The sequence below is a fragment of the Propithecus coquereli genome, unplaced genomic scaffold, assembly GCF_000956105.1.
Source record: "Propithecus coquereli isolate 6110/MARCELLA unplaced genomic scaffold, Pcoq_1.0 Scaffold1, whole genome shotgun sequence".
Taxonomy (NCBI): Eukaryota; Metazoa; Chordata; class Mammalia; order Primates; family Indriidae; genus Propithecus; species Propithecus coquereli.
In genome coordinates this window covers 2,183,746-2,201,157 of record NW_012133857.1, presented here as the reverse complement: position 1 = coordinate 2,201,157, position 17,412 = coordinate 2,183,746, and the positions used below count along the sequence as shown (strand labels likewise).

Sequence of the window (17,412 nt, the reverse complement as noted above, 5' to 3'; positions counted from 1 at the left end):
AACTTTTATGCATCAAAGGTCATTATCAAAAGAGTGAAAGGCAACCCACAGAGTAGGAGAAAATAGTCCACAAATTATACATCTAATAAGGGATTGATATCCAGAATATATAATAAAGAACCCCTACAATTCAACAACAAAAACAAAAAATGCCATTCAATAATGGGCAAAGGACTTGAGTAGACATTTCTCCAAAGAAGATATACGAATGGCCAATAAGCACATGAAAAGATGCTCAACATCACTAATCATTAGGGAAATGCAAATCAAAACCACAGTGAGGGCCAGGCGTGGTGGCTCACACCTGTAATCCTAGCACTCTGGGAGGCCCAGGCAGGCGGATCATTTGAGCTCAGGAGTTCGAGACCAGCCTGAGCAAGAGCGAGACCCCGTCTCTACTAAAAAATAGAAAGAAATTACTTGGACATCTAAAAATATACAGAAAAAATTAGCCGGGCATGGTGGTGCATGCCCGTAGTCCCGGCTACTCCGAAGGCTGAGGCAGAAGGATCACTTAAACCCAGGAGTTTGAGGTTGCTGTGAGCTAGGCTGATGCCATGGCACTCTAGCCCAGGCAACAGAGCGAGACTGTCTCGAAAAAAAAAAAAAACCACAGTTAGCTAGATACCAATTCATATCCCTTAGACTGGCTACTACCAAAAAAAGACAAGAAAAGAAAGAAAGAAACGAACGAGTATTGGTGAGGACATGGAGAAACCGGAACCGTTGTGCCTTGCTGGTGGGATTGTAAACGGTGCAGCTGCTGTAAAAAATGATATGGCAATTCCTCAAAAAATTAAACACGAAATAACCATATGATGCAGCAATTCTATTTATGGGTATATACATACAATGGAATTATTATTCAGCCTTAAAAAGTAATGAAATTCTGACATATGCTACAACATGGATGAACCTTAAGACATTATACAAAATGAAATAAGCCAATCACAAAATAACAAATATTGTACGATTCCACTTACCAGGTACTTAGGGTAGTTAAATTCATAGAGACAGAAAGTTGAATGAGGTCACCTAGGTTGGGGGGAGAGGTGGAATGGGGAATTGTTTTTTAATGGGGACAGAGTTTGAGTCAAGAGAGATGAAATAGTTAAGGAGATGAATGGTGGTCACAGCTGCACAATAGCACTATACTTAATGCCACAGAACCATAAACTTAAAAATGGTTAAAATGGTAAATTTTACATTATGTATATTTTACCACAAGTAAAAAAAAAAAGAGTGAGCTAAGGAGGCACTGTTGGCAGGGCCCGGTGATAGACTGAACATGAGTGAAGGAGAGACGACATGGCGTTCCCAAATTCCTAGTTCGTGTAGGTGGCTGGCTATGGTGCCATTCATGCTAGATAAGGAAACCCATGTCCAATCCATCCCCTATATTATATTTTTATGATTAATGCTTTTGTATGTAGTTGTAGGTCTATTCATTTTCATAACTATATAGTATTATAGCATATAAATTAACCACAATGAATTTATCTATTTAATTAAAGGCAATGGGTTTATTTCAAATTTGTAATGATTATGCACACTGTAGCACACTTTAAGGATTAGTTTCTCTAGACCACACACCTAAGAGCCAAAGTCTTACGATATGTGTATCTTCAACTTTAATAAAATGGTTGTACCAATTTATACTCCTACCATCAGAACATGAGTTTCTTTTTTTCTTTCCCCTTGCTTTATACCCACACCAACAATTGGTACTGTCAGATGTTTCTGTCAGGTCAATCAATTTAAAGTGATTTTACTTTGCATTTAATAGATTACTAGGGAGGCTAAACCCATTTTATTTAATGTCATTTTTTAAGAGACAGAGTCTCTCACTCTGTCACTCAGGCTGGAGTGTAATGGCACAATCATAGCTCATTGCAAGCTTGAACTCCTGGGCTCAAGCAATCCTCAGCTTCCTGAGTAGCTGGGACTACAGATATAAGCCACTACGTCTGGTGAATTTTTCTTTTTTCTTTTTTGAGACAGAGTCTTGCTCTGTTGCCCAGGCTAGAGTGCCGTGGCGTCAGCCTAGCTCACAGCAACCTCACACTCCTGGGCTCAAGCGATCCTTCTGCCTCAGCCTCTCGAGTAGCTGGGACTACAGGCATGCGCCACCATGCCTGGCTAATTTATATATATATATATTTTTAGTTGTCGAGATCATTTCTTTCTATTTTTTAGTAGAGACGGGGTCTCGCTCTTGCTCAGGCTGGTCTCGAACTCCTGACCTTAAGTGATCCACCAGCCTCAGCCTCCCAGAGTGCTAGGATTACAGATGTGAGCCACTGAGCCTGGCCACTAATTTTTCTTTTTTCAAAATATTTTGTAGGGCTAAGTCTCACCATGTCATCCAGGCTGGTCTTTTTATTTATTTATTTTTCAAAAATATATACTCTATGCTTTTATTTACATAAAGTACAAAGACAGATAAGACTAACCTGTGCTATTACAAGTGAGGTTGCTCTTGGAGGTTAGTAACTGGAAGGCAGGTTCTGAATGTTTAGTTGGTGAAAATTAATCAAGCTATATATTTAGGATATGTGCATTTTTTTATATATGATATTTCTGTATCTCTGTAAAAATAATATGGGCATGCCCTACTAACTCTCTGTTGCAAACAGCATCATCTCCTGGTGGTGGGCTCCTGTCTGGTTCTCGTGCTGCCACCACACTCCCCACAATATGTGGCTAGAGTGATCTTCTAATATGTAACTCAGGATATGCCACTTCTGTTCACAAGACTCCAGTGGCTTTCCGTCTTTTGCAGTGCCAAAGCCAAAGGCCTTTCAGGCCCCACCTGATCTATACATTGTCCCCAGTTCTCTAGGTTCATTTTCTCTTCCTCACCTCCTTTCACCCTGGGTGCCAGCCACAATGGACACACTCTTCCTTGTTGCTGACCACCTTTTGGCTTCAGGACATTCCTGCTGTCCTATGAGCCTGCCTTACATGGGTCTTGAACTCCTGGCCTCAAGCGATACTTCTGCTTTGGCCTTCCAAAGTACTAGGAATACAGGCATGAGCCACTGCATCTGGCCTGGCCTTTTATTATATTTATGTTTAGATGTCTTCACTTGGGAAGCGAATACACCAGGCTTCTGTCCACTTTTTTATCTATTGTTTTTTCTTTCTGTTTTTTTTTTTGTTTTGGACAGAGTCTCACTCTGTTGCCCAGGCTAGAGTGCTGTGGCGTCAGCCTAGCTCACAGCAACCTCAAACTCCTGGGCTCAAGCGATCCTCCTGCCTCAGCCTTCCGAGCAGATGGGACTACAGGCATGCGCCACCATGCCCGGCTAATTTTTTTTTTCTACATATTTTTAGTTGTCCAGCCAATTTCTTTCTATTTTTTTAGTAGAGACAGGGTCTCACTGTTGCTCAGGCTGGTCTCGAACTCCTGAGCTCAAACGATCCGCCCGCCTCCGCCTCCCAGAGTGCTAGGATTACAGGCGTGAGCCACCATGCCCAGCCAACAGTACATATTCTTGACTATTTTTCCTTTAAAGAAAAGTGCAGAATGCTATGAGAACTCATAGCAGAAGATACTAAAAGGGGTAAGGGATGGACAAATGGAAGGTAATTAGTAATGGTCAGAAAAAGGTCTAAGATCTCAAATCAAGGATGAGTACTAGAAGATATGCTGAAAGTCAGCAGCATCCAACATGATGTGCCAACAGAGGATGCTTCAGTAGAGATGGTCCAGGGAACAGGAGAAAATAAGGATTAAGAAAACATAAAAGTAATGTGGTTCTACTGACCACTAAATCAAAATAAAAAGAAATACTAATCATTACCTGCAATCTGTACTGAACCATCTTCTCCAAGAAGAATATTTCCAGCTTTCACATCTCTTTAAAAAAAAAAAAAGTTACATATCAAAAAACACCTATTCTTTGAAGTAACATAATTTAAACAATTATTTACTATATTCACACAACACTAGCAATATTTAAGTGTTATTTTTACATTAAAGCATATTAAGGCCAATAGTAAAATTTTTAAAACTTTAGTCACTTGTACTAGAATCTGAACATTAAACAGAAAGCTACAATAAAGTATAGCTTCTTATAATATCCAGAAAATCCAAGGTGATTAAATATTCTTGATTATGGTAACAGTGGCCATAGAATGTGATCCTCACATAATTCTACTTTTGAAATAAACCGATTTTTTCTAAGCCCTAATAAATGATCAAATTTTTTAAATGATCTAGCATGCAGTTGAAAACAGGGGCTATTCTATGCCTGTAGCAAAAAGATAGATATAAATTACTCAGACATCTCTATATTTTTATTGTTAACTATTTATAAAGACTCAAGTAACACATGAATATATTCTTGTTATAAAAACCTAAATACCACAAAAAAGGCCAAAGTCCCTTTGACCACTATTCTCAACTCTAGTACTCTCTCCAAAGTTTTCCACTGTTACCAGTTTGGTTAATAGAATATATACCTTGATGTATCTGGACTTTTCTCCCAACATAAATGATATTATACTATCCTTTCAAATCTATAACTTGTTTTGTTGCTTCATGCAACGTGTCAGTAATCTGGCAAAATTAAAAATACCTAAATTCTAAGAGCAGCAAATCCATTTGTTGATAACCTGGAGAAACTCTCATAAATGTACAAGGAATATACAAGGAGGTTCTACTTCAGCATTGTAATAAAAAACAAAAACTAGTAACAGATAGCCAACAATAGTAGAAAGGTTAAATTAATTGTTATATTCACAAAACAGAATGTCATTCAACAAGTTGTGACATGATATGCCCTCTAACACACATTGTTAAATGAACAAATGAAATGGAAGGACAGCGCATTTTATATGACACCATTAATGTTACAAACACATACATATTCCTTAGCATGTATACCAAACGTACAGCAATAAATGGTTCCTTTTGTAGAGATAAGTCGGATTGAAGTCAAGGGGAACAGTATTTTAATACCTCATGAGAATATACTTATATAGTCATTTTGTAATTAAAAATGAATATAATTAAGCAAAAGAAAGGCAGCCCTTGAGGCTAGAAAAGCACAACACTTGGTCCTGTCCCTATCCCTTTTTTTCTCTATCTTTAGATATAATCATTCATTGGCAAACCATGAACAATGGTTCCACAACTGTGTGCAGCAGCACCGTCATACCACAGTATACAATGCCTTTCCTAAATATATACTGAAGCATAAGGAAACCAATCACATTACTGAGTATTCTGTACTGCTTATGAACCCAAGCAATTTATGGGGTCACTTTCCCAGAGGCTGACTTAGTAGTGCAGAGGCCAGTCTGCTTTGCTCCATTAATGTAAAGTCTCTGAGTCCAAACACTACAAACAGGAAAGAATTGAGGACATTCTCTTCCCTTGGTGACAAAAATCATCCAACTGAGTCAACCACTAACTTCCAACTCCTTTTTCAGAATTCATCTAAAACCAAATGGGGGAAAAAAGCATAGTGTAGTCACTCTCTCCTGAGTTTTTGCAGCAGGTTGTACTACAGTATTAGCATAGTGTATTATCTGATCATATTTCTATGTCTGTCTCCCTCATTTCACCATGAGGTAGAGTCAGGCCTGTATCTTAATATATTACTGTATCACCTATACTTAGACAACATTACAATTAGTAAACAGGAGGCATCTCCCAGACATTCACGAAACAGGTTTAAATAACGACATAGGAGACAACTTGCCTTAAATCCTCTTCTGGAAAGAAGTGGAGTATTAAAAAAATAAAATAAAATACACTATGTCAAATAAACATTAAAAAAAATAATACATTGTTCTCTCCCTGCTTCCCCATCCCCCACTCCCCATCTCCTAACTCTTTCAAATGTTAGGGTTATAAAGTAACACACTGCAGTCAACGAACGGGAACAACCTAACTATCCAACAAAAGATCAGTTAAGCTGTAGTATATCCATACCATAAAATACTACAAATACTAATGAATATATGTGTTTATGAGGAACAATCTCCAAATGTATTCTTAAGTGAAAAAAGAATACTACATATAATATTTGGCCATTTTCTTTAAAAAAAAAAAAAAAGCAGGATAGAGAGAGATATATGCATTATGTTTTAATTGGCATAAAAATCTCCCTCAAAGGAGTCATAAGAAAATCGCAAGAAGCGATTCCCTTTGGACCAGGGTATTGGGGGTACAGGGAAGGAAGAGGACTTCTTTTTAATACTTTATTTTTAGACGGTTTTAGATTTACATAAAAATTGAGAAGCTCCTATACACCTCACACTTAATTTCCCTATTATTAACATCTTATATTAGTATGGTACTTTTCTACAATTAATAAACCAGTATAAATAAATCATTATTAACTAAAGTCCACATTTTATTCAGATTTCCCTAGTTTTTACCCAACATACTTTTTCTGTCCTGGGAAACCATCCAGGATACCATATTACATTCAGTTGCCACTATGCTCCTCTTAGTTGTGAGTTTTTCAGACTTTGTTTGTTTTTTTTTTTTTCATTTGTTTGTTTTGTTTTTTATTTCAGCATATTACGGGGGTATAAATGTTTAGGTTACGGACTTTCCTTGTTTTTAATGACCATAACAATTCTGAGGAATAGTGGTCAAGCACTGTGTAGATATCCCTCTATTGGAATTTTTATGATGTTTTTCTCATGGTTAGACTGGTATTATGGGTTTTTGGAGGAAAATCATATAAGTAAAGTGCCATTTTCATCAAGTTATATCAAGGGTACATAGTATCAACATAATTTAGCACAGGTCACATTGAGAAGATTTGTTTTCTGCCATACATCATTTTGGGCTGTTTGAATTTTTAGGCCATGTATATGTATTTCTTATTCCAATAATGTTTTATAAGTTTTTGTCTTTCGTAACTGAAGAGACAGTAATCCATTTTCAATAGAGTCTGCACTTTGAGTGGCTACTTTTCCTGATCAATTTCCCAAATAATCAATCCATGTATCCTTTTGGAAACCAAAAGTGCAATCTGTAGAACAGTCTCTAGGAATAAAAGCAGAGGAGTATCATGACTCACTGGACAATCAAAAATACCACATTGTGTCCTGAAACAGGACAACTGACCTTCCAAGGAAAAGATTTGTAACTAAATATCTGGAAATCAATGTAGTCCTCAGTTAAATAACCTTGTACTCTGCCACAAAGAATATCAAGCAACTCAGCAGCCCAACAGTTAAATCTTCCATCCACTCTTAAATAGCAATAGTGAGTTTTGTTTTTCACTGTTTATTGCCATTCCTCATGTCACTATTGCCCCCAAACTACATATTCCTTCTAAAATTAAAAGGAATATCACAGACATGCTTGACTTTCTCATTAATATAAAACACAAGTTTCTGCCCATAACAGTTTCATTACTCATCAATAGGCACAGTTTATGGAAAACTTGAAAAAGGTGAAGAGAAGCAATGAATCAAAACCAAAACTGTAAATACACTACATTTAGGCATCATAAACTGACTTAAAATATCCAATATTTCTGTTAGAGCTAACCTCTTTAATGGGAAAAATATTTTGTTAGGTAGAAACAGAGAGAAAAGCATAAATCTAATTCAGAAATCTGTTCATCCTAGTCAAAATCTCTAAAGCCTAGAGGCCACGGGGAAAACACAGTAGAGATGGAAGAAAATTATTTGATCTGATCCACCAGGCTATATTAGGTGGATCCATCTGAAATAACAACTAGACTTTAAAGATATGAGAAGTAGCAAAACCTACTAAAAACACCTGTTTCAGCTTCAAAATAACACAAGTTTCTCCAAAGCCTGTTTAAGTCTCAGTGTATCACAGAGTTGGTTACTGCTAAAGTCTAAGTAGTGGTTCTCAGCCTTGGCTGCACATTAGAATTACCTGGGGAACTTTTAAAAACCCCAATGCCAAGGACTCACTCCAGACCAGTTAAATATGTTTCTGGTGGTGGACCCGGGCATCAATAATTTTTAAAGCTTCCCATATTCCAGTATGTAGGCCAGGTTGAGAGTTTATGATTTAAAGTATGAAACAGAGAATTTCCATTCCAGTAACATGGAAACTTTGCATGGAAAACAGAGACTTTCATCACTGCTACCCAGGCCTTCACCTCAAAACACACTCTTCACCCTGATACACACTTATCCTTTGCTGGATAAATTAGGGGAAAAAATTATCACATAGCTGAACATGAAATAAAGAAAATTCTCAAGGTTCAGAAATTAAAGAGATACTTGAGAGGCAGAGCAGTAAGCCCTGAGAGACAGAACAAAGATATTGCCCCAACAGCTAAGAGGCTCAGGTTTTCAAAACCACACCTCAATAGAAAACACAGCACCGGGCCAGTTTAAGGTTGGGAGCTATAATTGAGACCCCTTCATAAAGCTAAGACCCTGGAAAACCTGGACCACAATGAAAGATACACTTACCAAAGGGAACCTAGTATAGCTTTATTAAAATAAGACCTAATTGTCTTTAATACAAAAGCATTTCTAGGAATGGGTCATTATATAAGAACAAAAGGAATAACTCACCAGGAAGATAACAATTTTGAACCTGTATGTACCTGTAACACATCTTCAATCACAGAAAACTGTAACTCAAAGGGGTCAATAGGGTTATAGGATCCCAAAGGTAGAGACTGTGCCACAGCTTGCTGGATAGCTTCCAACACAGCCTAATACTCCCGACCTCCCTCAAAGGATGCTGATTTGCAGGTTAGTGGATATGAAGGCCCAGGCAGAATGTCCAAGTAAGGCACATACTGTCTAATGTCTAACAAGTTCAAATAGGGTGCTAGGCCTCTTTTTAGTAGTGGTAGTGGGGACAGGGGAGGGTCAAACAGATAGTAGTTTTTCCTCAATGGCCAAAGGGATTGAGCATCATAAATATGCCCAAACAGTCCCAAGAAATTTTACTTGGCAAGAAGGCCCTTGAATTTTGTTGTGTCTATTAGCCACCCCTGCTGGCAGAGGTATAATAATACCCAAAGTCAGGACTACTAACTTGCTAATCAACAGGACATCAGGATATCATCTGTACAGGAAAAGCTTTGGACGTCAGACAGTAAAGGCACTCTGGAATTTTAAGATGTAATCTTATCCCAGTCCAACTCATAAGGAGCTTGGAAACTGTCACTTCTGTCCTCATAATGGGAAAAAAGTTAAACAAACTGAAAATCAACAACTCTTCTTTTTTTTGAGACAGTGTCTCCCTGTTGCCCAGGCTGGAGTACAGTGGCATGGTCATAGCTCACTGCAGCCTTGAACTTCTGGGCTCAAGCAATCCTCCTGCCTTAGCCTCCTGAGCAGCTGGAACCATATGTGCATGCCATCACGCCTGATTAATTAAAAAAAAAAACTTTTTTTTGTAGAGACAGCATCTCACTATGTTGCCCAAGCGGGTCTTGAACTCCTGGGCTCAAGCAATCCTCCTGCCTCAGCCTCCCCAAGTGTTGGGATTACAGGTGTGAGCCACTGTGCCCAGCAAACAACTCTTCTTAGATCCGTCAGAGAACTGAGGTCACAGGGCAAACCACTGCCTACAAATTTGCAGAAACAGTAAAACAGAACTACAGCTTACTGGAGCAGAAGCCCAGGAATATAGGTGTACTACTGGAGCCAGTTCTGGGGCAGAAAAACTTAAATTGTAATTGACAAATGGAAGCTTGGTATGGATGAGCTTGACAGTTAAAAACCCCGCGAAGGCCCACTCTAAGGGGGACTCCTACACTTGGATGACTTTACCCTCCTGGAGCCCCACCAGGTTCTCAGGGTATAGATCTGAGAAAATTCCCCTCATGCTCCCACAGGAGAAGAAGAAAAGTAACCACTTTGAAATAGGCCTTGAGCATTCAGTTCTCCCTAACAAAAATCCACTTCTCAAGAGAAATACTTTATCAGAGCCTAACCACCTAGGTTTTACCAGAACCTAACTCACCTGGGGGAGGGGAAATACTTGACTTCAGTGTTTTCAAGCCTTCCTACCTCACCCTGAGGGGAACTGAGAAGCACTCGTAAAGGCTATAGTATAGGAGCACAGGTTCACTAAAAAGACTGAGCTGGGTGCAGTGGCCTGTGTATGTAGTCCCAACTACTCGAGGCTGAGGCAGGAGTATGGCTTGAGCCCAGGAGTTCTGGGCTGTAGTGTGCTATGCCCATCAGATGTCCACACTAAGTTTAGCATCAGTATGGTGACCTCCCAAGAGTGGGGGACCACCAGGTTGCCTTAAGGAGGGATGAACCAGCGCAGTTTAGAAACAGAGCAGGTCAAAACTCCTGTGCTGATCAGCAGTAGGATCGCACTTGTGATTAGCCACTGTACTCCAGCCTGGGCAACATAGTGAGACCTCATCTCTTAAAAACAAACAAATGAATAAATAATTTTTTAAAAGACAGAGACTTAATCATAGTCCTATAAAACACTTCCCCTCTCTGTACACCTTACTGTCAGTCATATCAATAGGGCTCCTGTTTAAAACTACAATGAAAAGAACATCCTGTCTCAGACCTTATTCAAGAAATCTCAAAGTAAACCCAAAGACAACAGGGTAGACAAAAATCTTGAAAGAAGTCAGAGGAAAAAAAAATCTTACCTATAAAGGAATAAAGCTAAGAATCATATCCAACTTCTCAGAAACCATGCAAACAAGAGGAGAGTGGAATGAATTATTTAAAGTGATGAGAGGAAAAAATCCACCAACCTAGAATTCTGTATCCAGAGAAATTATCCTTCAAAAGTAAAGCAGAGGCCGGGCGCGGTGGCTCACGCCTGTAATCCTAGCACTCTGGGAGGCCGAGGTGGGTGGATCGCTCAAGGTCAGGAGTTCAAGACCAGCCTGAGCAAGAGCGAGACCCCGTCTCTACTAAAAAATAGAAAGAAATGATCTGGACAACTAAAAATATATATATATAAAAAAAAAATTAGCTGGGCATGGTGGCGCATGCCTGTAGTCCTAGCTACTTGGGAGGCTGAGGCAGAAGGATCACTTGAGCCCAGGAGTTTGAGGTTGCTGTTAGCTAGGCTGATGCCACGGCACCCTAGCCTGGGTGACAGAGCAAGACTCTGTCTCAAAAAAAAAAAAAAAAAAAAGAAAAGCAGAAATACTTTCTCAGACAAACAAAAACTGAGAGACTTTGTAGTCAGTAGACCTGCCTTGCAACAAATGTTGAAAGAAGTTCTTCAGAGAGAAGATAAATGAAGACCAAAAAGATATAGATCAGAAACTCAGATCTACATAAAGTAAAGAAGAGCATTAGAGAAGGAATAAATGAAGGTAAAATAAAATCTTTTATTTTTCTTAATTAATCTAACAATTCATTCAAAATAATAATAGCAACAATGTATTTGTGATTATAGCTTGTGGATAAATGACATAAATGACAACAATATTATAAGGGAGGAAGTAGGAATACTCTGTTGTAAGGCACTTGTACAACCCATGAAGCAACAGAGTGCTGTTTGAAAGTGGACTTGGATAAGTTGTAAAATGCATATGGTATCGGCATATAATGGCAGTAAAATTGTAAAATGTATATGGGGCATATACTCTAAGTTTTTAAAAGTAAAAAAGGAAGTATAATTGATATCCTAAGAGAAAAAATGGAATCATATAAAACGCTCCATTAAAACCTAAGAAAACACAAAGAGAATGGAAGATCAAAAAGATGTAATCTTAAAAATCAACCACTTAACTCTAATCCTTGAGCAAATAGACAAAGGCCCTGAAAAGTAACTGATGAAAGATCAGATAACTACTAAGTTGTAAAACTGAGGTTTCAATGAGTAATCAGAATATGAAGAAAAAAAGCAAAGTGCCATATCCTTCCCCCTTCCCCTAAAAAGGTGTGTGGACACACCTTAATTAGGTTATTCTTAGAATAACAGCTTTTTTAAAAAAAATCCATGTATAACAGGTGAAATCATCCATCTATAGAAGCATTCTACTCTAGGAAAAAAATAATTCTTTCTAGTTGTCTAAATTTTCCAACTTGCTTAAGTCTTACAAAGGAAAAGGAATTCTCTTTTTATGGGCATGAATGAGAACAACTGACTCTAAGGAATAACATAAACTAGGAATCTTGGAAACACTGAAGGTATGAAGGTATACAGATGGTCCCCGACTTAATGATGGTTCAATTTCGGAGTTTGCAACTTCGCAAAAGGTTTATTGGGGTATTAAATGCACTTTCGACTTTATGATATTTTCAACTTACAATGGGGTTATGTCCTGATTAACCCATCATCACAAATCAAGAAGCATCTGTACTCTTAAAACAATAAGAATTTTCATCTAAAACTGTACCTAATTAACTGTCTTTGTACCTAGTTAAAATAATGTGTTAACAGATACCTAAAAGGGGTATGGCCAAAGAGTAAACATTTGGGAATGTATTTCCAACACTATCAAGAAGAAAAAATGCCCCCAAAAACAGAAGATTCCAGCTCTCTGCATGATAATTCTGTGTATGCATACCTTGACACTTGCAATTAACGCAATTCAATAAATTGCCTCAGTTCTGATTCTATGTTCATCTAACAATCTTGTGAAAAAAATGCCAGCGACTGTTAACTGGTCCCAATATGTCTCCCTCTGTAGAATTTTAAAAAAGATTAAAAAAAGGCATTTTTACTGGGGACATCACTATCCAGAAGAAAGACAACATTTCACAACCTTCTATGCAGGCTAGATTCATGTGACTTACGTTCTAGTCACTGTGATGTAAACGAAAGTGTTGTGTATTATTTCCTAGTTGTTCCCTTAATGCAGGTTTTCTGAACCCCAGCACTGTAGACATTTGGGCTGGGTAATTTTGTTATAGGGGCTGTCCTGTGTACTGCAGGATGTATTTAGCAGCATTGCTGGCCTTTAGTCATTCATTACATGTCAGTACCACCTCCCACTCCCAGCCCCTGTTGTGACAATCAAAAATGTCTCCAGACATTGCCAAACCTCCTGAGAACCACTGCTAACAGGAAATGGCATAATCCCTATTTCCCTTTTCCCTCCTTCCACAGAAATGTGGATGTGGTGGAAGTCAACCTGGACCAGGCAGCAAGAACTCAGAGATGGTAGAGCAATAAAATAGGAGTCTGAGTCCCTGACTCCCTGGAGTAAAGACTGATGGACACTAGACTGATGACACTTATGCCCAGACTGCATTACATGAGAGAAAGACAAAACAATCTTCTACAGCCATGTAGATCAGAGGTTGACAAACTATAACCCACAAGCTGAATACAGCCAACTGCATGTTTAAAAAAAAAAAAAATACAGCCCTGCCTATTCATTTACAGATTATCTCTGGCTGCTTTCATATTACAAAGTAGCGGTGATAGAGAACATCTCATCCATAAAGCCTAAAATATTTAGTATCTGGCCCTTTTCAGAAAAGGTTTGCCAACCTCTGTATATATTAATGACAATTAGCATTTGCTGATTCTTGTGTGCCAAATACCATTCTAAGTGCACTATATATATTATCTCATTTAATTTTCACAACTACTTTATGAGGTAGGTACTATTATATTATCATCCCTATTTTACAGATAAGAAAACCAAGGCAAAGAAAAGTTAAGTAACTTGCCAAAGGTCACCAGCAAGTAACAAGGCAAAGATCTGCATCTAAGCAGTCTGCTTCCAAAGCCTGCTAAGAAAGATTGTGCTAATCAATGAAGTATACATTGACTCAGTATCAGTTACATTTTTTAGTCACTAACTCAATAGAATTTAGGTCTGCCCCTGGGATTAATATACTGTGTTGTCTTCTTTTATTTAATATACCCACATCTCTATTTTTTAAAGTCAAAGTATTCACTTTAAAACACTGATAAAAGTATATTCTTTTTCCTAAATCTTTACAGATAGAGAATTTCTAGTCAACAGTAAAATTAACCCCAAATACATGCTGAAGTAAACATAAAGGTCACTGTCTTTTTTAGAATGTAGTGAGCTGATTCATTATCAAGTTCAGGCACAAAGAAACTCAGTCTCTGCTTTACTTTGTATGATTGTAACATCTACTTTGTAAAATATACCAGCTCTCATTTAACTAAATGAGTAACATCCTTTTTAAAAGCAACCTAAGAGGCTACCATTTAAAAGGCATTACTTTGAATAATGTCATTGTTAAAAAATCTTTGAAATTCCCATTCCAAATTGTCCTACAAGTTAGCTTATAAGCCACTGAAAAATTTTGTGAGCTTGAGCAAATCCCCTAACTTAATGAAGTTTCTTTTCTTCACTTGCAAAGTGAGACTAATAATAGTGATATATTAATATTACCCATGAATGTGATAAACATGAATTTTCTTATTTAGGAATTAATCTTAAGAATACAAAATGTAAATATAACAACTTTTTTATTTAGAGATTTTCTTTAGGAATTTCTTCAAATAGGAAAAAAAATGTACTTATTCTTAGGACAATCTCAAGGCAAGAAAAAGTATATGAAGAATAGGTCTTCCAGCTACAGCTGAGTGAATAAATAGGTAAATCTACCCCCTTAAAAAGCAACCTTAAAACTGGACAAATATGACAAATGACAAAACAACCATTTCATTGCTCTGGAAATCAACCTGAGAAGCATTCATGTTTGAAAAACAGCTGCATTTCAGGTAAGAACAGTGGGACACTGTGGTGTTCCAGTCTGGGACTAACCCTATCACTCCTCAGCCCCAGCTCAGTCCACGTGGAGGTTTCACTAGGGTAGACAGACCATGATGACTGGCAGCTTCTCTGCCACAGTTGAAAGAGGCTCATTTGATTCGAAGAGGTGGGTAACACCTACACTCAGTGACACTGTCAACTGAAGTAATTTTTTGAAGGCTGACCAACACCAGAGAGTCAACAGTGGCTCTACTAGCCTATGGTTGCAGTCTAGATTGAGATAAAGATACTCCTGGCCAAAGATAGTAGAGACAAAGAGGCCCCTGCTACTCACATACTTCTAGCTAACCCTGAGGATGTGCACATGAGCACTGGAGACTCCTAAGTACCTGTCCAAAAGTGAAACCCAGGCAAACTGGAAAACAGCCTGAACTTTGAAAATGTTCATTTCAAAACCCACAAAAAGATCCTTCAGTAGAGGATGGATGCCTTACTCCTATGTGGTATTTGAGCACAACCTCCATCCATTAATTGGCTGATTACTAGGCTACGCAGACACAGAACAAACCAGACTTAAAAATAAAAACAAGAATATTTTTTAAAAAACACAACAAACTAGGCAGAGACATATATCAGTGGATACATACCACAGGGGAGAACACATTTCATAGTTATCCCAGGCAAGTTAATATAAAAGTTATAAAGAAAAGAACTAAAAGGAAATTGTGGAGTTAGAAAGTATAATAACTGAAATGAAAAATCTGCTAGAAGGGCTTAACAGTAAGTTCTAGAGGACAAAAGAATCAGTAGACCTAAAAATAGAATTATCATTCTAAAGAATATAGAGAATAAAAGATTAAAGGAAAGTGAACAGAGCCTCAGAGACCTGTGGAACGAAATCAAGGATACATATAATAGGAGTCCTCAAAAGAAAAAAGAGAGAAAAAGACATAAAAAATATTGGAAGAGTGCTTGCCTCAGTAGCACATACACTAAAGATCGTGAATGATACAGTAGAAGTATTACATGGCCCCTGTGCAATGAGGACACACACACACAAAAAAATATTGGAAGAAAAATGCCAAAAATTTTCCCAATTTGAAGGAAAAACATAAATCTACCAATTCAAGAAACTCAATGAACCAGAAGTAGAATAAATACAAAGAGAAAAGATCTATATCTAGCAACAACACAAACTGTTGAAACCCAAATGCAAAGAGAGTATCTTTAAAGCAGCAAGAGAAAAACAACTCTTCATGTAGGGGGAACGTCAATACAATTAACAATCAACTTAACGTCAGAACAATGGAGGCCAGGAGTTAGTGGGATGACATGTTCAAAGTGCTGAAACATAAAATAGTCAAGTGTTCCTTCTTCATTCAGCCTATCTTTCCTTAATGAATGCCTATTTTTTGTTTCTGTTTTTTCTTTCTTTTTTTTTTAAAAAAAAAAATCAGTTAACTTCAGAATCATGCCTCCCAATTTTAACACTTTCTCTCCCTCTTTGTTACTGCCATTATTCAATTTCCCAGTTGTTCATTACAACCTTGCTTTCCAAATCATCTTGCCATTATCCCAAGAAACTTCAACAATCACAAAGACAATCCATGTAAACCCTGCCTCTTAGTTTACTGAAGCCACCTCTAAAAACCTTTTCTACTCTACCTCAGTTCTCTACTTTCTCAATTTTTTATCCTATTATTACCAGAACTGACCCAATTACAAAATCACTAATTCAGGTACCCCACTCTCTACCCATAACCTATTTTGCTAGATAACTATTCAACTACTTCACTATGATTACTCTTTTGACTTCACTGATGTATGCATATATGTGTGTCACCAATTCACTGACCTGTCTTGATTTTCCATTAGCCCCATTCTGTTTTCAAGATTTTAATCACACTCTGGCAACTGATTCCCTCTTGTCCTTTTGTTATACAAGTAGCCCAAGACCCAAACAGCACATCTTTAGCAAAATTAAAAGACAAAAACTGAGAAAGAATGACTTTTAACATATAAAAATCTCAGAATAAAAAAAGCAGTGGATACCAATAGAAAAATAGGCAAAAGCCAGACACTTCACAAAACGAAATACCAACTGCTCCATATCTATGCTCGACCTCACTAATAATCCAGCATATCAAAATTAATACCATTCTTCATCCATCAAAATTTGCAAACTAAAATGTTTGATAGGCAAGACTAAGAAGGGTCCAATGAATCTACCATTCTCATACACTGCTAACAAGAGCATAAATCCCTACATTTCTGAAAAAAGCAATTTGGCAATCTCTTTTAAGATTCCATAAAATGTGTTTTCCTTTGACCTCTTACAGAAAGCGAGATTTTAAAAATAACAGAAATCACAGAGGACGATGTTCATCACAATGTTAAAAACAATATAAATATAAAATATTTGAAGAACAGTTCCATATATCACATAACAACATGTCATATTACACATTCAGAATGTGACTTTAAGAACAAAATAGATTTAAATAAAACTGTAGTGCTACTCCAAATCTAGGGACTAGTTCTGGTCCCAAACCAATGATGTAGGTTTACTCTTCCCTGCTCTTCCCCTTTAAATACACCTAAAATTCCCAGAAATAATTCAACAGACAATCACAAAAGAACTCTGAAAGGTGAAAAGAGGAAAGCAGAGAGGCCAGGGGCCTCAAGACTTGAAGAACAACATGGCATTAAGTTTCCTGAGTTTTCTATTAATCTGCTATAATCCCAAACTGGGCAATAGAAAGTCCTGAAACACAGAACCGTCAACAGATATAGATTTAAAAAAAAA

The 17,412-nt window shown here is 37.5% G+C and overlaps 1 protein-coding gene across 2 annotated transcripts in view; it reads right to left on the bottom strand.

The window, feature by feature from the left end:
- OXSR1 (oxidative stress responsive 1) overlaps positions 1 to 17,412 on the bottom strand; it is a 104,574-nt gene that overhangs the window by 41,157 nt on the left and 46,005 nt on the right. For both annotated transcript variants that reach the window (XM_012638720.1, XM_012638725.1), the window contains one exon: positions 3,807 to 3,862. In XM_012638720.1, coding sequence (XP_012494174.1) covers positions 3,807 to 3,862 — 56 coding nt within the window. The remainder of the gene's footprint in view (positions 1 to 3,806; positions 3,863 to 17,412) is intronic.